At 44.6% G+C, this 22743-nt stretch overlaps 1 protein-coding gene and 1 long non-coding RNA gene across 12 annotated transcripts in view; one reads left to right on the forward strand and one right to left on the reverse strand.

Annotated features, from left to right (window-relative positions):
• Window positions 1-11846, reverse strand: part of BEND4 (BEN domain containing 4) — a 59894-nt gene extending 48048 nt beyond the window's left edge. For all 4 annotated transcript variants that reach the window (XM_073805197.1, XM_019928043.3, XM_073805199.1 and 1 more), the window contains exons 1-2: window positions 10877-11846; window positions 3111-3677 (exon numbers count right to left, since the gene is read on the reverse strand). In XM_073805197.1, the coding sequence (XP_073661298.1) occupies window positions 3111-3677; window positions 10877-11360 (1051 nt within the window). In that variant the 5' untranslated portion in view covers window positions 11361-11846. The remainder of the gene's footprint in view (window positions 1-3110; window positions 3678-10876) is intronic.
• LOC141278778 (uncharacterized) overlaps window positions 10966-22743 on the forward strand; it is a 121422-nt gene continuing 109644 nt past the window's right edge. For all 8 annotated transcript variants that reach the window (XR_012331978.1, XR_012331981.1, XR_012331975.1 and 5 more), the window contains exon 1: window positions 10966-11105. This is a non-coding gene — a long non-coding RNA (uncharacterized lncRNA). The remainder of the gene's footprint in view (window positions 11106-22743) is intronic.

Below are 22743 nucleotides of genomic sequence, written 5' to 3' on the forward strand. Positions count from 1 at the left end.
GCAAAAGAAAATGTGCTAATGCTATTTCCTGGGATAAAATATTTAATTGCCTATATCTGCAGATAACTCTGGAAAGTAAGTTAGACAGCACTTTCTAGAAGCCCCTTGTTTGCCTGTAGTTGATAATCAGTAAGACTTTGTTGAATGTTTCACAAATAATACAATAAACAAAGGCCCTCTCGGGTGGTGCCAGAAAGAATACCCCTCCCCGGTCCCTCCTTTCAGTGAGGGCTGTCACCTTCCTTTCCCCCTTTTACAGCTACCCAAGTGAAAGCATTTTTTCCTGTAGACTAATAGGCTCATTTCTTTTGAACTCTCAGTTCAAGAACTGCTCCCAGATATAAATGCTTTATTTAAGGGGGGGGAAAAAAAAGAAAGAAACTGGAATCTCAGAGTTGCTCAACAGCCTGACTCTGGAGAGAGAGGGAAGCGCCTGAGGAACACTGCCCCTGAACTGACCCACTGCAGGTGCTCCCATCATCTTGCTCACCTTATTTCCTCCGCTAACTGCTGCGCGCTCCTCTCCCCTTTGTACTCATCCACCCTGCTCGGCTGTAAGAAGAGTGATCGTACAACATACGGGCAGATTCTACAGGAAGAAAGCCCCAGGTCCTTCCAAGGAAATGTACGGCCTCTAGGATAACAGAGGCCTACTGGGATCATTGGGAAGCACGGATACTGCTTAGGGAAAATCGATCCCAAATCTCACAGGAAAGTTACGGCTTGCAAAATAATCCTGTTACGTACAAAACCAGAGTATTATTGCTCTACTTTTCTTCATATGGATAAAAGTAACAGATTCCGCCTCGGCCCTGCCCACACCAAAGGCACAGCTCGTAGAATGCCAAAGTGGATTCCTGGGTGATCACCCACAGGCTGGTTTGCTGTTTAGCCAAAGATGGAGGTTGGGAGGTGAGGAGGGCAAGAGGGCAGTTATGTCTCTCTTTGATTCAAGTCTTTCATCTCGAGGGGCACTTTCAACCTGACGCCCAATACTAAGGTATCCCTAGGTAATGAATCCAGGAGTTAAGTAATCACAAATGGCTAATCTTTCCTGCATTTCACACTATTTTTTTCTATTCATAATTGACAAACTGAGTTTCCTCTATATTGTTGAATTTCAGTATGGATTATTTAAAGCAATCATGGCTCTCCACATAGAACTGGTTCAAGTTCATGGAGGGAACTCTTTACAGTAACAGTGGTGGAATGTTTACAGTAACAGTGGTGATCATTAGCCTAATTTCAACAACTGTCATTCAATGTCTGACCATCAAGAGGACTCAAGAAATTGCAGCATTTTCGTCTTTCTGGGAAGCAGAGAAGGACAATGATTAGTGGCAGGCCAGCAATGAGTTATCCCTGACACAGACATTTCATCTGTACGGATTTAGGAAACAAGAGGTGGAGTGAACCCCAAATTTGCTTGGTAAGTTTACCAAGGACAGACGGCTCACCAAATATTTACGGTTGGGAATTAGGCAATAACACTCTGGACATCTGTGTCACCTGTCCTTGCACTCTGAAACTCTTCCCCACAGCTCTGAATGGCTGATGCAAGGACCTGCAGTTGGCTGATCTCCAGGACACTATCTTCTCCCCTAATGAAAGAGGAGTGGGGAGTAAGATGCAACATACCCTTCTGGCGGTAAAACCAATAGTTCACATAATTTATGAAACTGTGCAAGTTGTAAAATCCCAGCGTGTCCGCTGCACCCGTATCTCTTTGACTCGGAGAAACCAGTAGCGCTCTGGTTCCACCGCATTCTTCTGGGTCCTGCCAGTCAGTCTCTCTGCTGCAGTCAGATCCGGCCTGGCAGGGACAACGCCAAGACTCTGCATCTAACCCCAGGGCTCAAATGTAACAACAGAGAATGGATTTCCTTCACCTCTTGCTTCTCTCCCACAACTGCACTCAATCTAATTCCAAAACGTTCTGAGCCAAACCTCAGCTCTATCTGGGCAATTCTCTTAAGTGAAAGGACAGAAGGAAAATAAATTTCTGATTTGGCAATTCTAATAAGCAAATGGGTAACTTTCTTCAACACTTCCTTCTTTTTACCTCAGCCGCCAAACTGGGTGGTGCAAAGACACCGAGTTAGGAAAAGAACGTAATTTCTATTTCTATTTATGGATCAGCCTTAAAACTTTTAAATCTGTTATGTATGCTTTATTTTGAACATATTAGTATGCAAGTATATGTATGTAAATAACCAATGAATGTGTACATTGGTAGATACACGCTCAAAAATTTTTATCAATGGGCTGCATGATTAAAAAGGTCTTAATGTCTTTTATAAGCCACAGACATGCAGGAATGACCTCAAAGATATAGGCAAAATCAGGAGCTCTCCAAATAGGGAAAAAAATGGCTTTGCAACCCAGAGAAGATCTTGCCATAAAGATGACTTTACTACTCTGCAGATCTAGTGTCTCTGCGAGGCGGTACAATGCCTCACGTTTAGCCAGGAGCACAACTAGTTTGCGACCAGCTTAATAACTGGTCTGTCTTTGAGATATTCCTTTTAGTTTACAGTTGCATATTAACTTTAAGGGGGAGTTTGCACGCTAAAAAGAGACCATGCCTATTGAAACTTAACAAGAAAGGGGAGAAGTTAGTGGAATAGAAGAGACCATTTGTCCTCTGAGCCCTGCCTCTGTAGTTATCATTTCATTTTAATTTCTCCCATGGACTAATAAAACACATATATCAAAGTCTTTAAAAATACAAAAGCCATTTTAAAGGAACAGGGTCACTTTTTGAAGAAAATTCAAGCTCACAGAACCTGGCCTATTTCAATCTCATTGCACTACATCTGGGAATCACTTTTGTATCAGTGGAGACATCTTTTAATTGGACCATAGTCTTCAGGCCTACACCCCAGAAGACTGTGGCTTAAACACAGGACAAGGCTAGCGGCTCATCTTGAAATTTCCATTTGGCACTGGTAGGCTAAAACTGTGCATGCCGGTTTTTCTAACTCTTCTACATCGCCGGCCCAAACAACAACAAAAAGCCACACGTACACGCACACGTGCATACATACATGCGGATGGGACACTGGAAAGGAATGAGCTGCAGGTGGCTTGCAAGGAACAGGGCAGGGTACCTGGGATGCTCTCTAACTTTCTTCTGAGCTCTTCATTTTCTTGTTGCAGTGACACCACCTCCTGCTCCAGCTCTTGGCACCGAGGACAGTAGCCCTCCTCTTCCTCCTCCTCTTCTTCCTCAGGCAGCGTAGAAGAGGATGGGTGACCATGGGATTCGGATGTCGCTGGGGAGGTCCAGCCACCTAGTGTGTGCACGGGGGATGTTGCTAGAGGATCCACGTCCGCCAGGTGGCCATACTCACTGACTGAGGAGGTGTTTGCAGTCGGAAAGCTCCCGGAGAGCAGGTAATTTTGTAGGGAGTCAGTGAAAACCCTCAAGAAGGCAGAAGTCTGTTGTTTCCTTTGCATATATTGCATCTCTATGTCTACACTGTCTGAGGTCTGACTGTGAACCCCTTTGCCAACAGGGCACTGCTCCTGTCTTTCAGTGTAACTTGAGCCTTCCTGCTTTACGCAAGAAATCAGGGATTGAGAATGGCTGGAGTCCAGAAGCTTTCCTCCACAATTTAAGAGGCTAAGGACTCGGCTGCATTGTTGAGCAAAGGCGTCCAAGATCATACGACTCTCTGAAATACAAGAGAAGACACGTCAGAGACTGCCAGCCAAGACAAGGGACAAGTAAGGTCCTCGACCTAGAGTTTAACATTAAAAAATGTCAAAAACATGGACTTCTACTCCCTGCTACACACACAGGTGACATGGTGCATCCACTCCTAATAGGATGCATGGCTTCCGGCTGCTCTGTGACTGGTGGGGTGCCTGATGAGCCACCCCTAACTTGACTCTGGGAAATGGCTGGACTGCGAGACGGGGGCACCGGATAGACACTCCCTCTGCGTGGTTATTAACCGGCCTGCACAGGTCTGAACTCACACCTTTGGCTTCATTAATATCCTTACTCTAATGAATCGAGCCAGCCCTGCAGACTCAACTCCTCATTGACAGGAGGGCTTACAGCAATCATTACGTCTATTTCTGGAGTGCCCTCATGCCCTTGCTATTAATCAGCTGATACAATCCCTGCTGAGAGTACGTTGCTCCCAGATGCAAAATGGAGAAGAACGATGAGTCTTTCTGAAGAGCTCACTAAACGTCTAAGGTAAAATAAAGAGTGGGCCTACAAGGCAAATAGTGAGGAGCCCCGAAGCAAGCCTGTGTCATCCAACATCTGTGCTCACCATTCTTTTACTTTATCTGCTAACTTAGATTTCTTGTCAAGGCCAGCGTTTAGCTTGACCTATAGCAGCAGCATCTGAAAAGCAATAGTGCCTCTTCTCAGGGCTTCTCCCACCAAATCTCTTAAATGGTATGTGCTGAGGGTGCCAGTTAGTTTCCACAAGTGTATTCTAAAGCATATTAACTGTTAATCAGTGGAAAGCAAAAAGCGAACAGAAAACAATCAGTTCACTTCAAAAAGAAAGAAAGAAAAACCCAATGTCCTGAAAATGTGATTTAATGTTGCCAGTCTAAGGGGCTTGAAAATTCACCCTAAATGTAACCGTCACAAGAACACTGTCTTCTTTCTGGACCACCACCCAGAACGCGCTATTTATATCAATAAATACCCACAGAGAGACAGATAACTTTTTTAGGGCTTATATAGAGCTATCAGGGTACCTCTCATTTCCTCTCCCACCCTACGCGGAATAATGGTAACAAACAAAATATTGTAGGTTCTAGATGCCGAGATCCGTTGTTTATGATAGAAATGTAACGAGTCACTTGCTGTCTCTGGAAATGTTGACTAGCTGTATTTTTTTCTGAGGGGAAAAAAATAACCTTGAAAAGTGAAAAGTGGTGAGATGCTTGAGGGCTTCTATGGGGACAACAAACTAAATAGCTGTGATTAAGAAATTGATTTCTCTAGAAAACCCAGGACGATGACCAGCAAACCAACCTTCAGAAACCTCCAGGTGGTACTTCAGCCTCTACTTTGTTTTTTCTTACTATTCTTCCTGAAGTAACTAAGATATCAGGGGAAGGGGGTACAAGTCTCCTATTTCACTTATTTAATAAGAATATACATAAAGCCCACAGCATAGAGCAAGCACCTCTCATATCTCCCAAATCCATAAAATGCTCCCATTCCTAAATCTCTCAGGAAAAATGACAAGTCAGAACACAGAGGCCAGTTCTTCTCAGTTCAGGAGAGATTTATAGACTGTATATTCCATGAGTGGACTGGGGTTTGAGGGCCAGCACAGAATCTCTAGAAATATTTACTGAATACATGTGGGGACTCTTATAAATAAATAGAGTATCTTAGTTTACAGCATTTGTACCCTACCCTGAATCTCACATATATTAGGCACAGGCCTATTTTTTACACGATTATTTTGAGTACTAAAGAAAGAACTAGATGCCAGGTATAGTTTTAGGCTAGAGCTGATAGATGGGCTGGGAACTTGGCTGAAGTAGCGGCCAAGATAAAGTCGGCTTGCTGCCTTGGAGAAAAAGGGATGTGGATATGGGAAGGGTATTTCGCACACCGAACACTGGAAGTGATGATGACTCTGCCCCCAGCCAGGTGGAAAGGAATAACTAAGCTCATGATTTGAACCAAAACTTAATGGAGAAAGACTTCAAAGAGCTGGGTGTTATATCTTACAATGACCAAAACCGAATAAACGAGAAAGTAAACAGTTGAACCATACAAGTGGGGAGGTTTAAGATGCTGCATTCTCATTTCTTCACTCCTGGCTTTTTGTTCTTTTATTAGTAAAATCAAAGGACAATATTGATTGGCGACTCTCAATTCTAGCACACCAGCAGTTTTCACTCATTTAATCCTATAATCCCATTCTAGATCTAAAGTTGTATTTACTGTTTGCATTTTAATCAGAATAGTCCCAAGTGATTTACAGCCTATACACCTATAACATAACCTTGATGAAAGGAACAAAATATGAAAGGAAAGGCTAAAACAGAATTGCCTAGAAAGAACTGCTCGAATGTATCTGTCCACTGTCCTAAGGAGCTCAGTTGTTTTAATCATGTTGATAAAACACGTTAGGGTATAGATTTTAAGGGAAAAAAAAAATCTGATGTAGAGACAAGCATGATTTGTTTTCTTAACTGAAGGATAAACTCGTAATATGCTGAGAAAAAAATCATTATGTAATATACTACATTATGAAGATAATGTATTAAAGTGCACTCAGAATATCAGAGAATAGTTACAATCATAAAACGGTTCTTGCCTGCAGTTTTTTCAAATGCTTCATTCTGAATTTGTTCTCAGAACGAATATATGTAAAAATGCCAACTGTAGCCCTAAAGCTGTATTCTCTTCTTTTCACTACCTTATATTTGAATAGTATTTTATGTCAATACATTGAAGAGTATGATGAAAAATACTACTATTATACTTGGTGGGAAATGGCAAATCTTTACACTTAACACACATTGCAGCCAGCAGTGCTTCAGCTTTCCATACAGAATATAATTAGAACACAAGTACTGTGCGATGCCCATTATTGCTAAGAAATGGAGAAAAGTTCTGTTTTCATATGAACACGATTGAATGGCCACTGATCCACGATTCTTAACTGAGCAAAGTGTGAACATGTATTTTGAAATTTTAAACTCTTTTCCCCCACTAGGCACAGAATGTTCCAGTCAAGTGATGGCAAGGAAGTACAAAGTCAACAGTTTATAGAGAGGCTTTAAAACAACCTAGTTGATCCCTAACTTCTTTAAAATTAAACACCGTAAAATGTTAATAAATCACAATCACAAAGCACTCTAAAATGACCACATCTCTCTCATTTATTTTGCTTTATTGTGCAATGTGTCGGGATCTAATATCATGTTGCAAATTGTGCCCAGTCTGATTCCAGAATCCGAACCCGTGTTATTTTTGTAATTAAAAACTTCATTTCTAGAATTTCTTCAGAATTTAAGTGGTTTAATCCATCCTAAATCTGATAAGTGAAGAAGAGGGATGGGAATTCAGCAATGAAACACAGGCTCCCTACTTTAACCTCCTTCTTTGTAAGTAAAGCCTTGAATGGAATTTGCCCATCACAGCAGATCCCCAAGAGTATTCTGTTTCTATGAAGGAGATCACAGTAGTCAAGATTAGTGGTAATTTTTTGATTTTAGCCCACAAAGGGTGAAATATATTAATACTAAAAATGCAGAGGCAGAAAAAAAATTTTTGTGACCTATACGATCCTGTATCCATATATTACATCTATCAAAAGGATTTGCAACTAGTTCAAAATAGATAATTTCCTTAAAACATTAATATAACTTCTTTTTATGAGAGGACTTCGTGGCACAGAAAACAGAAGTTAGAAAATGAAAGCATCTTTGGAAGCATCACCCCTGTCTTAAATCAATGAACTACTGTATGTCTTTCAAAAAAAATGCCATCCAATTTTTTTTCCCTAATGGCAAATATCAACACAGCAAAACAGGATGCAATTTTTCTAAATAAATAAATCAATGATGTGTCAAAAATTAACAGATGAGTTAATATACTCAGTGCTATCAAAACCAGATGGTGCTTCCTAATATCCATCCTGCTCAGTCAATCCCTGAATATTTTCTGGACCATCGGTATATAAAATAGGATGCTGCTATTCGTGATGGCAAACAAAAGCAATCATGCCTGCCAAGCACATACTATAACAGGCAGCATTTCAGCTCTGCTAGACAGAAAGTAATTAGAATGCTTTTAATGTCCAAAAGAATGATGCTGATAGGCTGCCGCAGATGTGTAGATTTATGAATATTTATATGGTGGTTTATAGCTGACACTTTTATCAGTTGAAGAAGATAAAATATCTGCCTGCCTCAAAAGCTTGACAGTCAGGTTAATAAAATCTCATTAAAGAGAATGACCTATGCAATTATATAGGATTTATTGTAATTCATTTTTGATTGTACTCTGCTTAAAGATGCAATTTCCCATTTCCTGATGCCAAATTTAGGCTGCATATCAAGATCTACGTGGGTTTTAACTCTAAGCCTCCCACAGAGGAAAAATAGGCTTTTAGAACCACGGCATATTACCGCTTTTAAGGAAAATTATACTCTTCAGGAGATTTTACAAGAATGTTGAAAAATCTATTTTAATCATGTATTTCTCCTCTCAATGGTTTATGGCCCTTAATGGCAAATAAGGTTCACTTCAACCCTTTCATCTTTTCACTGCATTTTCTCTGGACACTCAGTTAGTTATCTCTCTTCCATCCTTGACTCATTTCATCTCATCGACATTTTGACTATTTTCAGTTTACGAGGTAGCCTGAGACCCTGCAGTACCACTGTTGTGAGGGTGCAACAAGCAAATCACCACCCCTACCCCCACCCCACCCAGTGTGCTAGGATGGCTGTCTGTACACACATGCTTATTGGTTCAAAGTGGAACCACTAGTTCCTCAAAGAGCCAATCAGCTCTTCAGGTGACTGTCCCTCTGATGGCCACTCATATCACTGTGCCTGTTAAGAGATGGCTTTGTCCCCCAATGATTAATAGTATGACCACAATTCATGATGTCTAGTACTATGGTCTTTTTTTTTTTTTTTTGCCCCTGACCATTTTCCTCACTGCATGGCAGAAAACTACCATTCAATTCCCATCTTTCCAACAAGTACATGGCATCCTGTCTTGGGGCTATCTAGCCTACCTCTCTATGACCGCTCTTAAAAAAAAAAAAAAGGCAGCAGCAGCACTGAAAATAAAAGGAAATAAGAAACACAGGGAGTTGGAGGGACATCAAAAAGCCCCTTTCCACTCCTTTAGATTCAGTGATATGATTTCCACCTGCGGACAGAGACAAACTAAACAGGACGTTAGAAGAAACACTGAAAAAGAGGACATTCAGAACAAGGTAAGAAGGAAACAACAACAGCAAAAACTCCTTATGGATAAAAGAGTGGGGCAACTGCCAGAGTAGAAGGCACCATGGAAAGGATAGCAAGTGACTGGCGCAGAAAAAAGAAATATAGGAAAAATAGCAGGGAAAGGCAAGGTTAAAACTATGGATGAAAATGGAAATGAGAAGGGGCAGATTTATACTGTATGAAAAAAAGTAGAAGACAGAAAGAAAGACAGTCCGCAAAGACTGAAAGGAGAAAGCAGGATGAGATTAAAGACTGAACTGGGCAGATAAAGAGGGGGGAAAACCCCAATGAACATGGTGGCACTGAGGTGTGCAAAGGAGTAAGCAAAATATAGAATGTGGAAAAAAGGACCCAAACTTCTGAACAATGTAAAGAGAAACGAAGATAAAGCAGAGCCGGGAAATAAACAAGGAGTGAACAAGAAGTAGTATATAAGAAAACCAGACCCCAAGCCCAGAGAGCACACAAACCTCACTAAGAAGGGGGGAAAACAGAAGAAAAATGAGGAAAGTGAAAGTAGGCTAGCCTCACAGTGAACATAGAAGCACAGCGGAATTAAAATACAGGGAAAAAAACCACACCTCACAAACAATAAGGACATCCACATAAAAACCTCGCCAACATCTCCCAGCCAGTGAGGGATGTGACAGAGCAAGTCTTCACTATAACCTGTAATTAGGTTTTCTTTCTCAAAACCAATCCTTCCTGTGTCAAAATACTGACAAACAACAGAACATGAGCTTAGGCATCTATAACGCATTTCAAGACAATGCTCCTATTTTCATTAGGAAAAAAGGAAGCCGTGGATTCACTGATATGCAGGATTTGGGGGGCTCCAAAGTGCCGTAAAAGGCCTGAGCAGGAACTTTTCGTTCTGAGCGGCGGGATACACGGGGCTGCGAGTCCAAGGGGAGCAGAGAGCACACTTGGGCGCAGGCCCCAGGCTGTGACCTCTCCACCAGCCCGTCGCCCTCCCCGCCGCTGGGCTGGAGAGCCGGCTTTTCTCAGGAGTCGCGTACCCTGGGGTGGATGCTCCCCGAAAGGCAGTCATTTCTAAGGGGCCTGGGACCCCGCGGTGCAGCAGCGCCCACCCGGCGGGGCCCAGAGCGCCCGGGGTTCCCGGGGCTGGGGGGGAGGGGCGGGAGGTCTCCGTCCCTAAAGTCGCGGCCGCCGGGGCGAGCGCCAGTTCCAACCGCGCGGCTGCTGCAGAGGAGCCTCGCGTCCTGCACACACCGGCGGGGACTCTGGGGTGGCCGGGTAAAGGGGGCCAGGGAGAGGCAGAGACAGCGCGCGCTCGCCAGGAAAAAGCAGGAAAGCAGCCCTAGGGCCAGCCGCGTGACCGCGACAGAGTGAGCGAGAAAAAGAGAACCAGAGGGCAAATGAGAAGGGAAAAAGAGAAGGAAGAACAAATGGAGGAGAGAGGCAGATAAAGGGAAGAAGCAGAAGGAGAAAGTGAAGCAGCGGAGGGGAAAGGGAGGGCGTCCCCGAGAACCGCCAGAGTAACGCCCGCTTCTCCCCGCGCCGCCGCCGCTGTCACCCCACGGTGTCCCGCCCCCACTCCCCGCCTGCGCGCCGCCCCCGCCCCGCCGATCGCCCCTGCCCGGGCGCCGAGCGGGACGCTAGCGGCGGAGCCACCTGTTAAGAGGCGCGCGCGCCATCGGAAGCCCCGGACGCGGCGGCGGTGAACCTCCAGAAGTTGCTGCCGGCGCGTAGAGGCCTTGGGGGTGCGCTCGGACGCCCCGACGCTCCCTCAGCCGGCTCTGGGAGCCTCCCGCTCTCCCCTCCCACCCCCCACCCACCCCGCTGGGCAAGGCGCGCGGGAGGCTGTCCTCGGTCCCCGCTTTCTCTTTCCCGGGTCCTACACCTCCCCCAACCCGTGGCGGGACGGAAAGTTGCTCCCGAGAGTTGGTACCTGCGCTGAGCTCCAGGCTGGCGCCGTTGCCGCCCGCACTGCTGCTGCCCGCGGCGGCTGCCGCCGGGCCCGAGCCGTACCTGACGACGGCGGCGAAAGATGAGGACGACGACGCGGCGGGGGCCGCGGGCGGCGGCGCTGGGGTCCTCAGGTGGCCCTGGGACGTGGCGGGCGTGCAGGACGGAGACGACGACGAGGCGGCGGCGGCGGCCCGGCCGGGCCCGGGTGGGTAAGAGCTCTGCGCCTGGAACTGCTGCGGTGGCGGCGGCGGCTCGCTGCTGCTGATGGAGACCGCGGCTTGCGGCGCGAAGGCCGGCGGGGGCGGCCGCACGTGCGGCAGCTCCACCAGGGTGGGTCGCTCGTACCGCTTGGCCAGCGTCGGTCTCTTGCTGGGGAATGTCTTGAGGACGCTGTAGGGGCTGCGCTGCTTGTAGATTTTGGGGACGCTGGGCCCCTCTTCCGCCGGCTGCATCTCCTCCTCCATTCTGCGCCTCTGGGCAGGTCCCGGGTCGCACGCCCCCTCCGCGCCCGGCGCCTGGCTCCGAGGGTGCCTCTGCCGCCCGCCCAACGGCTCTGCCCGAGTGCGCGCGCGTGGAAGGGTGGCTGTCTGTGCCGTGGCCGCCGTCGTCGCCGCCGCCGCCACCACTGCCGCCTGTCGCGAAGGCTGGCATCGCCGAGCCCCTGCGCGGGGGGCTGCCGCCCGAGCGCTGATTGACAGGCTGCCTCACCAATGCCTGGAGGGAGAAAGGAGGTAAAGAGCAAGTGTTTAGGGTTATATCTGCTAATGATAATGGGGGCGGGGGCGGGGCCTGGCGCCGCCGCTGCCGCCCGCGTGGTCGCCCAGCCGGGAGTGCGCCTCCGACGGGGGAAGGGAAGGAATGAGCCGGGACCAGGAGGGTCCCCTGGTAACAGCGCGAGGTTCCGGCCGGGACGAGACTTCGGAGCCCCAGACTTGCACTTGAGGCTCCTGCTGCTGTGGGCGGGGTTCAGTTTTAGGAAAGAGCTCTTGGCGTCGCCTGCTTGACCCCGAACTCTCGGGGTTGCCCTGAGGGGCTGGTAGTAGTAGGGGTGGGGCGGTAGCTAGAGTGCATGTGCGCCTTGGGAAGATATTACAACCCGTTCTTCTGCTGATGGGGAATTGCTCCCCCAGCCTTCTGAAAGGAACATCTTCAGAAGGTCTTGACCTAGGTCGCTGCGAGTTGTTTGCGCGCCCGGGGGTTTCTGTCTATACCCAGCTCCTGGCCTTCGAGCTTATATTGTCCTAAGAGCACACAAAGCATCGGGCTTTCACGTTATTTCAGTTAGTTCCCTACAGGGCCCCTGAGAGGGCGTAACAGAATCGGTGTCCCCATTCCACAGATGAGAAAACCGAGGCTCTTGGAGGAAATTACCCAAAGTCAGACACTCAAGAGTGTGTGGCTGAGTTGCACAGATGTACTCAGATATTCAACTTCACATTTCTCGTATTACGTAGACTCTGTGCAATTGAGGGAAAAAAATATGACCTGATACCTCCTTTTGGGACGGTGACTAGATACTCGCAACAATGTCATTTGGTATATATATATTTGTAAGTGCTTGTAGCATCAAGATGGGCCGCAAGCTCTTGCTCCCTGCGTTGCCCAGGCAGCTCCTCACTGCACCTGGGGTCACACGGCCAGGGTTTCTGGAGGACACACAATTTCAGTAGTTGTTTGAATGAGAGAAGATCCTCTGTGGATTGGAGGAGGATCCCATGAGCTAGAGATGTCTTCAGATCTAGAGGACTGTCGTCGCTTCTCCCAGGCACTTTTGGGAGCAAATCACCCCTCCTCTAGGTCAGCTCCAATACCAGCATACTCCCTTCCCTGGTTTGCTTTTCAGCCTTCAATCTTCACTCTCCAGGTTAGAATTCTGGGTACATCTCCTCCTGGATGTGTGACCGTCATCTCTCCACTCTGAAGTTAGGTTCCTTTTCAGAGCTTTCCTTTTAGACTTGGGAAGGTGACCTATTTTCTTCTTCTGAGGGTTCAGGACCTTGGCCTCTCATTTGCCAGACCTCCCTTCCTTTGGAAGCCATCTCTCTCTTTGCAGGCTCAGCTTCTGTGTTTCTCCACCCTAGATAGTCTCCCTCTCTGCAGCCTCCTCAGATCATGCTGTGGTTTCTGCCCCCCCTCCATTTATTAGAGATGAAATAAATAATGCCATAAATAAAAGTATTTGGGAGTCCAGGAACTGTCAGGGCTGATTAGGGCATAGAGGACATTTTCTTTCTCATTATGCAAAAACATTTCATGGGGAAATAAAAGAGGTTTCATTGTAACTCATGCATGTCATATTTCAAAGAATTCAAGATATTAATCATATTTAACATTATTTGCAACGTTTCTCCCTGGCTTCTGAAAACTGCTAAATGAGGACACGTGGATCACTAAGAAAAAGGGAGACAAGCATGAGAGGGACAGTTAAGAAATAATGAAATGCTGGTGAGAGACAGGGAGAAAGAATGAGATGCCAGGGAGATGTTTCTTAGGCACATGAGTGAGAAATGGGGAAGCTTCTTCTGAGACGTGAGACAGCTGAAATTGAATGATATACTGGAGGAAACAAATGATAACAAACCTCCCCAAGCTTTTCTTTCTATAAAGCAGTTCTGAATTTTGCATTGAAATGTTTCCCTCCCACTTTACTCCCAGATAATTTGTCAATAAGTCCTGGCTTTTGAAAAGAAATTGGGTGGTGGCAGTGTGTGTGCGCGTGGTGAGGGGGAAGGGGTTAGAGGGGAGAAATTCTTCAGTCCTTCTACTGAAGAAGTAATTTCCTATACCTAGGAGCTTTCTCTTCTGCTTATGTATTTTTCATTTGTATCATCCTCACCACTTAAGCACCGTAAGAGACTGGGAACAGTACTTCTGTTGTTATATTTTACCAATGAAAAGGACCTGGCCATCCTGTATGCCAAAAATGGATGTTTCTATAAAACAGAATGGTAAAATTAGTGATTTGGCTAAAAAAATAAAAAGAGGTCCTAGAGGAAAAATATTAGAATTTTTAAAATGACCAGCTTTTAGATCCTCACGCTAGCAGTCACCTATGTCTGGGTCCATAGCAAAATGAAGTGCTTAATATTCACTCTTTAGAAAATAAAATGGGCATTTACTCCAAGTGTGGAATTGGACTCAATTTTAAAATTGTAACTGACCACTATACCCTGGCTGGGGTTGTACTTAGTTGAGTATCGTACATGAATGTAATGTATTGAAGTGTTTATAAAATCATTGGCAGTACTTTGTAAGCATCTTGCTGTAAATAATACTCCAAATTACCAGATGATATTCTCTTTAAGGTCTCATAGGGGCTGACAGGATCGTAATTACACCCGTGCTTTAAATCTTTTTAGGTATTTACTCTTATTTCAAAAAAAAAGATAGTGAACTTTTAAAAGCCAAGTGACTATTTATGGATAGGGTGATTTTTTGATTGGCAGCATGTCAATTCCTCGAAGCCATCCAGAATATAGCTTTTAAATAATAAGTCAGCCATGGGAAATGCTTTTTATTGCACCAATTTCAGTGATATTTAATGAGCTTCTGATTGACTGTTTGATCTCCCAATGTTTTGTGCTACTTTTAATTCATTTCGTATAATAGAAAAAAAAAAGTAATTGGAATAAAATTTTGTGACAAGATAATGACCTTCCACTTTGAAATTAAATGTCTGATTAGCTTCAACATTTTAATGCTGAGATGATATTGCAGCAGGAACAGGGGTGTGCATACTATCATTCGGTGGAAAATGACTGAGGAATACTCCTTTGCTTTTTCCATTTGCATAGCAGAAAGGGCATGGTGGCCACGGAATCATAAGCTCATAGTCCTAGAAAGGACCAAAATGGCCTTTTATTCTTGTGACTGAGCATACGCCCATGGCTTTTCTATGACCCTGTCAAGCGGTTGTACAAACCATGCTTAAATACCTCCAGTGGTGGGAACTTCACTACTTCTGCGAGCATCATTCACCCAGGGATTTCCTCAACAAATATATATTGAGTGCCTACTATGTCTGCTAGGGACCTTTCTAAGCACTGAGGATACAGCAGAGCCAAATTTCAAGATCCTACTATTATAGAATTGGGGTGGGCAGATAAATAAACTAGTAGCTAACTGAACAGTATTAATATATTTATATAATAAATATATTGGGAGATTGGGATTGACATATACACACTACTATATATAAAATAGGTAACTAATAAGGACCTACTGTATAGCACAGGGTATTCTACTCAATACTCTGTAATGGCCTATATGGGAAAAGAATCTAAAAAAAGAGTGGATATATGTCTATGTATAACTGATTCACTTTGCTGTACACCTGAAACTAACACAACATTGTAAATGAACTATACTCCCATGAACATTAAAAATAAAAAAAAAAGGGCTTCCCTGGTGGCGCAGTGGTTGAGAGTCCGCCTGCTGATGCAGGGGACACAGGTTCGTGCCCCGGTCTGGGAAGATCCCACATGCTGCAGAGCGACTGGGCCCGTGAGCCATGGCCGCTGAGCCTGCGCGTCCGTAGTCTGTGCTCTGCAACGGGAGAGGCCACAACAGTGAGAGGCCCGCGTACCGCAAAAAAAAAAAAAAAAAAAATATATATATATATATATATAATAAATACATTATGCTTATGTAATAATATTTAAAATATGTTAAATAATATATAATGCACAATAACACTGTTATTATTATATCAGATAGAAATAATTATGATGAAAAAACTAGGATGGGTATGTTACTTTTGAGAGAGTGCTTGAGAAGATCTCTCTGAGGGTGGAACAACTGAGCTGACAGTTTACCCTTAAAAAGAGCCATCCATGAGAAGAGGAGTCCAGGCCGAGGGACAACGGGTGTACGAGCCATAAGGTAGGAACAGACTTGATATTCTCAGGGAGCTGAAAGAAGGGCCAGTAGTCGGAGTGTCCTGGCAAGGGGCAGAGTGAGGAGATGAGGCCTGAGAGGCAGGCTGGGTCCTGGCTGGGCAGGGCCTTGTCCATCTGGGGAAATGTTTGGGATTCATTCTAAATGCAGTGGGAAGCTAGGAAGCAGTTAAGCTGGGGAGTGACGTCACCAGATTTATGTTCTTGAGAGAGAGTTTTCAGAAAAGGTAAAGTCACGACTCCCATACATAAAAATGAACAGATGTTAAAGATTTTATTTAACTTGCTCAATGCCCTCATGGTAGTCAAAGGACAATTTGATGTGGAATAAAGGAAGGTTGAATTGAATGTGTAAATGGTTTTTTCGTGTGTAAGCTGGTTTTCCCATGAGGAATATGGGTGAGGGCTGCAAGGGAACCTCTACCAGGCAGGACGGTTTGCACATCTCTCAGTTATCTAACCTTTCAAAGTTGTAAAAATAGTTCAAAGACAATGAAAGAGTAGAATCAGGCAACTGGGGACGGTGTGCTGTATGTAGACAATGCAGTTTTCCGATGAAACACAACTTCTTTACTACAGCGCTTTAAAAAATAAAACCTTTTAATTTTGACATAATTACAGATTCTAAACTTATTATTTTGAAATAATTACAGACTCACAGGAAGTTGCAAAGATAGTGCACAGAGGTGCCAGGTACCCTTCATCCATTTCCCCCAATGGGTACATTTTATGTCCCTTTAGTTATGTAAGTGGAATAAGGCAATGCATGATCTTTTGAGAGTTTCCACCTACTTTAGTGCCCTTGAGATCCATCCACATTGTTTTATCAATAGCTTGATCCTTTTCATTGCTGAGTGGTATTCCACAGTGGTTATCCCACACTTTGTTTAACCATTCACCTGTTGTAGGATATTTTCGTTGCTTTCAGTTTGGGACTATTGCAGATAAAGCTGCTCTGAATAATGAGGTACAGGTTTTTGTGTGGATGTAAGTTTTATTTCTCTGGGAGTAAATGTCCAGGAGTGGATTGCTGGTCTTTCTACAGTATTTTAAAAGGTTCATTCTGCTTTGTGGACAATGGACTGTAGAGGATCAGACTGGCAGCTGGGTAACTATTTATTTTCTAAAAAGTAACTGAGTAAACTTTTCAAAATATCATGTTTCTCCACCGCCCTCCATTATCCTCCTCCTCTGTAGAGTAAAATCCAAAGACATGCAATTGCCTACTGAAGGCCCCTCAGGATCTACAACCATCCCTTGCCTCTCAGGCCCCATTCCTTCGGTCGCCTCCCTCCCTCACTCCATTCCAGCCTCGATGGTCTTGAACAGGCTCCAAATGTCTTGTGTCAGGATTCTTACAATTTTTTTTTTTTTTTTTTTGCGGTACACGGGCCTCTCACTGTTGTGGCCTCTCTCGTTGAGGAGCACAGGCTCCGGACGTGCAGGCTCAGCGGCCACGGCTCACGGGCCCAGCCGCTCCGCGGCATGTGGGATCCTCCCGGACCAGGGCATGAACCCGTGTCCCCTGCATCGGCAGGCGGACTCTCAACCACTGCGCCACCAGGGAAGCCCAGGATTCTTACTCTTAATGTTCCTTCTGCTTAAAATGTTCTTTCCCCAGATGTCTGCGTAACTTCCTACCTTATCTCCTTCCAGTCTTTGCTGTAGTGTCTTTCTCAGTGAGCCCTTCACTAATCACTGTATTCACAATTGCACCCCAGCTTCCCCTCCCCCATACTCCCCATCTCCCTATCCAGCACCTATCACCATCTGTCATGCTATACAGACTACATGCTATACAATGTCTTGTACATTGTACAGTCAGCCCTGCATATCCTTGGGTTGTGCATCTGTGGTTTCAACCAACCATGGATTGAATTTCAAAATTCGACCTGCTGATACCTAGGGCTGACTGTACCACTGCCATTTTATGTAGGGGACTTGAGCAGCCATTTTATGTAAGGACTTGAGTAGCCATTTTATGTAGGGTCTTGAGCAGCCATTTTGTGTAGGGACTTGAGCAGCCATTTTGTGTAGGGTCTTGAGCAGCCATTTTGTGTAGGGACTTGAGCAGCCATTTTGTATAGGGACTTGAGCAGCCATTTTACATAGGGTCATTAACAGCCATTTTATGTGAGGACTTGAGCAGCCATTTTGTGTAGGGACCTGAGCAGCCATTTTATATAGGGACCTGAGCAGCCATTTTATGTAGGGACTTGAGCAACCATTTTGCATAAGGGACTTGAGAGTCCGAGGAGCTTGGTCTCTGCAGGGCGTCCTGGAACCAATGCTGAGAAATGACTCACTTATTTACTGTTTGCTTCTGGGGAGTAGAATGCAAACTCCTTGAGGGCAGGGATTTTTTTGTCTGTTCTGTTCCTTGAGTCTGCAGCTTCTAGAATAGCACCTAGCACAGAGTAGAGGCTCAGGAAACATTTGGTGGATGAATGGGTGACTTTAGGAGGCTCTGGCAGTAGTCCAGATCAGAGCTAAGACTGCTTGGACCAGTGCAGTGGTAGTTCCAATGGAAGGAAGTAGATAAATGCAGAATATATTCAAGAGGCAGTCTGCTCCATTTTATACAGCTTCAAACAGCAGAAAGTGTATCCTTATGTCAAGCCCAAATTTGCTTCTTCCAACTGTTGGCCCTTGGGGCTCTTCAGAAGAAGTGAATCCTCTCCTTAACCTGGCTTTAGAGTGAAATCTACAACATTTTTTCTTTCCTTCCTATGACGGTTTCTAGGACCTTTTTGAAATGGCTCCATCCTTTTAAACAGCAGAATAGGACAGTCATCTTTGCTCTAATTACTGTTTTTCTCACTAATAAGATTCTGTGTTCGTTAGAACTCTTTCAGTAGCGAGTGACAGAAACCCAACACAAATGGATTAAGCATAAAGAGCTTATAGCTGACATATCCCTGAAGACTAGAGGTAGGGCTGGTGTAGAGCAGGCATGGATGCTTATATGGTATTATTAGGAATCTACCTCCCTCCATTTCTCACCTGCAGTTTTCCTTCTGTTGATCCATTTTCTGGCAGGTTCTTCCTTTGTGGTGTTCATCTGGCCACCAGCAGTTGTCACTTGTGTGAAAAGAGGACACCTCTTTCCCATCAGCACCAGGAAAATAACAGAATTAACTATCATTGTTTAATTGTGTCTTGATAATGGATTAGTTTGTTTGTTTGTTGACCCTTCCAATATTGTGATGTTGAGGCTGTTTCTCTTAAGGTGAAGAGAACTAGAGAACAAGGAATTGAAGGAATTTCCCCAAAGTCACAAAGCAAGTCATTGAAGAATTTAACACAAGTCAAGATTCTTCTGTTTAATCAAAGTAGCACATATAACTTGTCAAGCTTAGTAAATTTAATCTTTTATTCTCTATTCCTCACTTCTCTCCAATTTCTGAAAGAACATTCCTCCCAAAGAGCTAAAATCACCCTGGACAGAAGTATGAACTTGAGAAATATAGGAGAATCAAGCTGGATATTAAAGCTGGGAGGGAAAAAGGAGGAGCAAGTCATTAAGAGAAAGTTGAGGAGATGTAGTAACAGCAAGTTGAACTGTGGGTGATTCATTTTCTAAAAAGAGTTTGCAGTCTCCACCAGCAACATCAATTTCCTTTCTACCCTCTCTTCATTTCTTTATATGAGTATGGTATTGCAACAGGACACGATCAGTTCCTAATGTTAATTAGTATTTAAGCCAGAATTTTACTCCATAGTACCACAGGAGGACCAACTTCCACGGAGAAGGTTCTGAAATGAGCCAGTGAAATACAATCTTAAGCACTGGCAGTTAAATGTTGAGGTTTTGTAACATCACACATGATACGCTTTATTGGAATTTTTACAAATTAATCCATACCATATGTCCCCAACCAAGAGAGCGACTGGATTTGTCTGCTGTCCTGGTTGCTTGGAGTATTTCATGGTTTGCTAACAGAGCTTCTTTATTTATTCTTAAAATTTTATTGACGTACAGCTGATTTACAAAGTTGTGTTCGTTTCTGGTGTACAGCAAAGTGATTCAGTTGTACATATGTATAAGAGTTTGCATTTGCTAAGCCCAAACTTCTAATCCATCCCTCCCTCCCCCTCCTCCCCCTTGGCAGCCACAGGTCTGTTCTCTATGTCTGTGAGTCTGTTTCTGTTTTGTAGATAAGTTCATTTGTGTCATATTTTAGATTCCACACATAAGTGATATCATAGGGTATTTGTCTTTCTCTGTCTGACTTACTTCACTTAATATGATAATCTCTAGGTCCATCCATGTTGCTGCAAGTGGCATTATTTCATTCTTTTTTATGGCTGAGTAGTACTCCATTGTATATATGTACCACATCTTCTTTATCCATTCATGTGTTGATGGACAATTTAGGTTACTTCCATGTCTTGGCTATTGTAAATAGTGCTGCTATGAACATAGGGGTGCATGTATCTTTTTTGAATTAGAGTTTTGTGTGGATATATGCCCAGGAGTGGGACTGCTGGATCATATAGTAATTCTATTTTTAGTTTTCTTTTTTTTTTTTTTTTGCGGTACACGGGCCTCTCACTGTTGTGGCCTCTCCCATTGTGGAGCACAGGCTCCGGACGCGCAGGCTCAGCAGCCATGGCTCACGGGCCCAGCCGCTCCGCGGCATGTGGGATCTTCCCGGACCGGGGCACGAACCCATGTACCCTGCATCGGCAGGCGGACTCTCAACCACTGCGCCACCAGGGAAGCCTGGGCTTTTTGTATCTGTTTTCTAGGCTAGGAAACAGGAAAGTTTAATTTTTTCCCCCCTCTTCTTTTGTCTTCAAAAAGCAGCTGGTAATAAACATTATGTGTTGTATGAAGATCAACAATAACCCTTTAACTTATTGTTTTCAGGTTAGTCAGACTTCTAGGTCTCCCCTCTCCCCAACAGCTTCAAAGGTGAATGATTACAGAATCATAGACTTTGCTTTTCTGTAAGGGACTATTTTAGTTTCCTAGGGCTGTCGTAACAAAGTAGCACAAATTAAGTGGCTTTAACCACAGAAATTCATTGTCTCACAATTTTGGAGAAGTCTGAGATCAAGCCAGATTGGTTTCCTTCTGAGGGCAGTGAGGAAGAATCTGGTCCATACTCTCACCTAACTTCTGGTGGTTGGCTTGCTGGCAATCTCTGGTGTTCCTTGGCTTGTAGAAACATCACCTCCATCTCTGCCTCCATCTTCCCATGGCATTCTCCCTGTGTGCCTGTCTCTGTGTTCAAATTTCTGTTTGTGGTACTTTCTTACCTCAACCCTAGCAAACTAATACATATACCACATAGGTAGATTATATGATAGTCTCTAGTAACAGAAATGAATTATGGCAGAAAGGTCAAATGTTTGATTTTTTTAAAAACAAGTCTACCAGAACTTGTATGATTTAATATACATTGATAGAAGACTGATTTGCACACAATAGATATGCACACTTGGGCACAAACAGTGGCTTCCCATGAGGTTGCAAATCACAGGGCCAATGTGTAAGTGACGTTCAGAGCAGGGACCTTTGATCATTCCTATCATGCTCTTTGAATTCAATGAATTCAAGCACAACCCCGGAAATGCTGAAGGAGAGTTACACAGGGCTAATGCCTCCATGCCTTCTCCAACCCAAGTCCCAAAAGTATGGTCAGAAAACAAGTTTAATTAAACATAAAAACTATTAAAAGCATGTATAAATATATTTTTAGTCAGCCGGTCTTAATGTTGGCTGACTAAACTTTGCTGGGAGAATTTTCAGATATACTGTTGCCCAGATCCTTCCCCAGACCAAATAAAACAGAACCTTGGTGGTTTAAGAATCTCTTTGGATGATTTGAATATACAGCTATACTGAGACCAACTGACTGAAGCAATGGCAGTGTCCCTAGAATAAACACATCATGGTATCAAGGTAGCCATGTGGAAGACCAGTATACATTGGGATGCTTGAGCATTTTGCTGTTAATGAGAAAACAGGGTATCTCCCTGTCTCCCCCAGCATAGATAAGTGGCTACAGTTAGAGAGCAATCCCATTGGCCTGGAGTTCGGGCTAAGCAGGGATTAAAAAAGGGAAGAGGGCTTCCCTGGTGGCTTGGTGGTTGGGAGTCCGCCTGCCAGTGCAGGGGACACGGGTTTGAGCCCTGGTTCGGGAGGATCCCACGTGCCGCGGAGCGGCTGAGCCCGTGCACCACAACTACTGAGCCTGCGCTCTAGAGCCCGCAAGCCACAACTGCCGAGCCCATGTGCCACAGCTGCTGGGGCTTGTGCGCCTGGAGCCCGTGCTCCGCAGCGGGGGAGGCCACAGCGGTGAGAGGCCTGCGCACGGCGGCGAAGGGTGGCCCCCCCTCGCTGCAACTGGAGAGGGCCCGCACAGCGGCGGGGACCCAATGCAGCTAAAAGTAAATAAAATAAATTTTTAAAAAAGGGAAGAAATGGATTGAATGCAGAAGAGGATTGAGATTAGCAAGACAACAGGTTTATTGGGTATGAAAGAAACTCAGCCCTTTGTAAGAGGGGAAAATACATTCAGCTCAGACAGGCACCTTCTGTGAGAGGTCAAGGCGGCGATTTAAACTTTTAGTCTTTTATATTATGACTCTTTTGGTTGCAAGAGACAGAAATCCAACTCAAATCAGATTAAGCACAAAGGGAAGTTTGCTGGCTCATTCAACTCAAAAGCATGCTAAAATATCTTACAGGAAAGGTGAAAAGGACTGCAGGAATTAGAGTCTTTGAGATTAGAAAAAGGGGCTCACTGATTCTCGAATTTTCTCTCTCCATCTGACTCTTATCTCTCCATGTTGCATGATAGGTGGCCTCCAGCAGACACAAAGTGTCGTCATCTTCTCAGCTTAAAATCCACAACAGAAAGACAGCTGGTACATGCCGTCCTTGGACCCGTCTTCATTGTTTGGGAGAGAGGGTTCCAGTATGGGCTAGGCCTGGGTACTG

The sequence above is a fragment of the Tursiops truncatus genome, chromosome 5 (genome assembly GCF_011762595.2).
Source record: "Tursiops truncatus isolate mTurTru1 chromosome 5, mTurTru1.mat.Y, whole genome shotgun sequence".
NCBI classification, from domain to species: Eukaryota; Metazoa; Chordata; class Mammalia; order Artiodactyla; family Delphinidae; genus Tursiops; species Tursiops truncatus.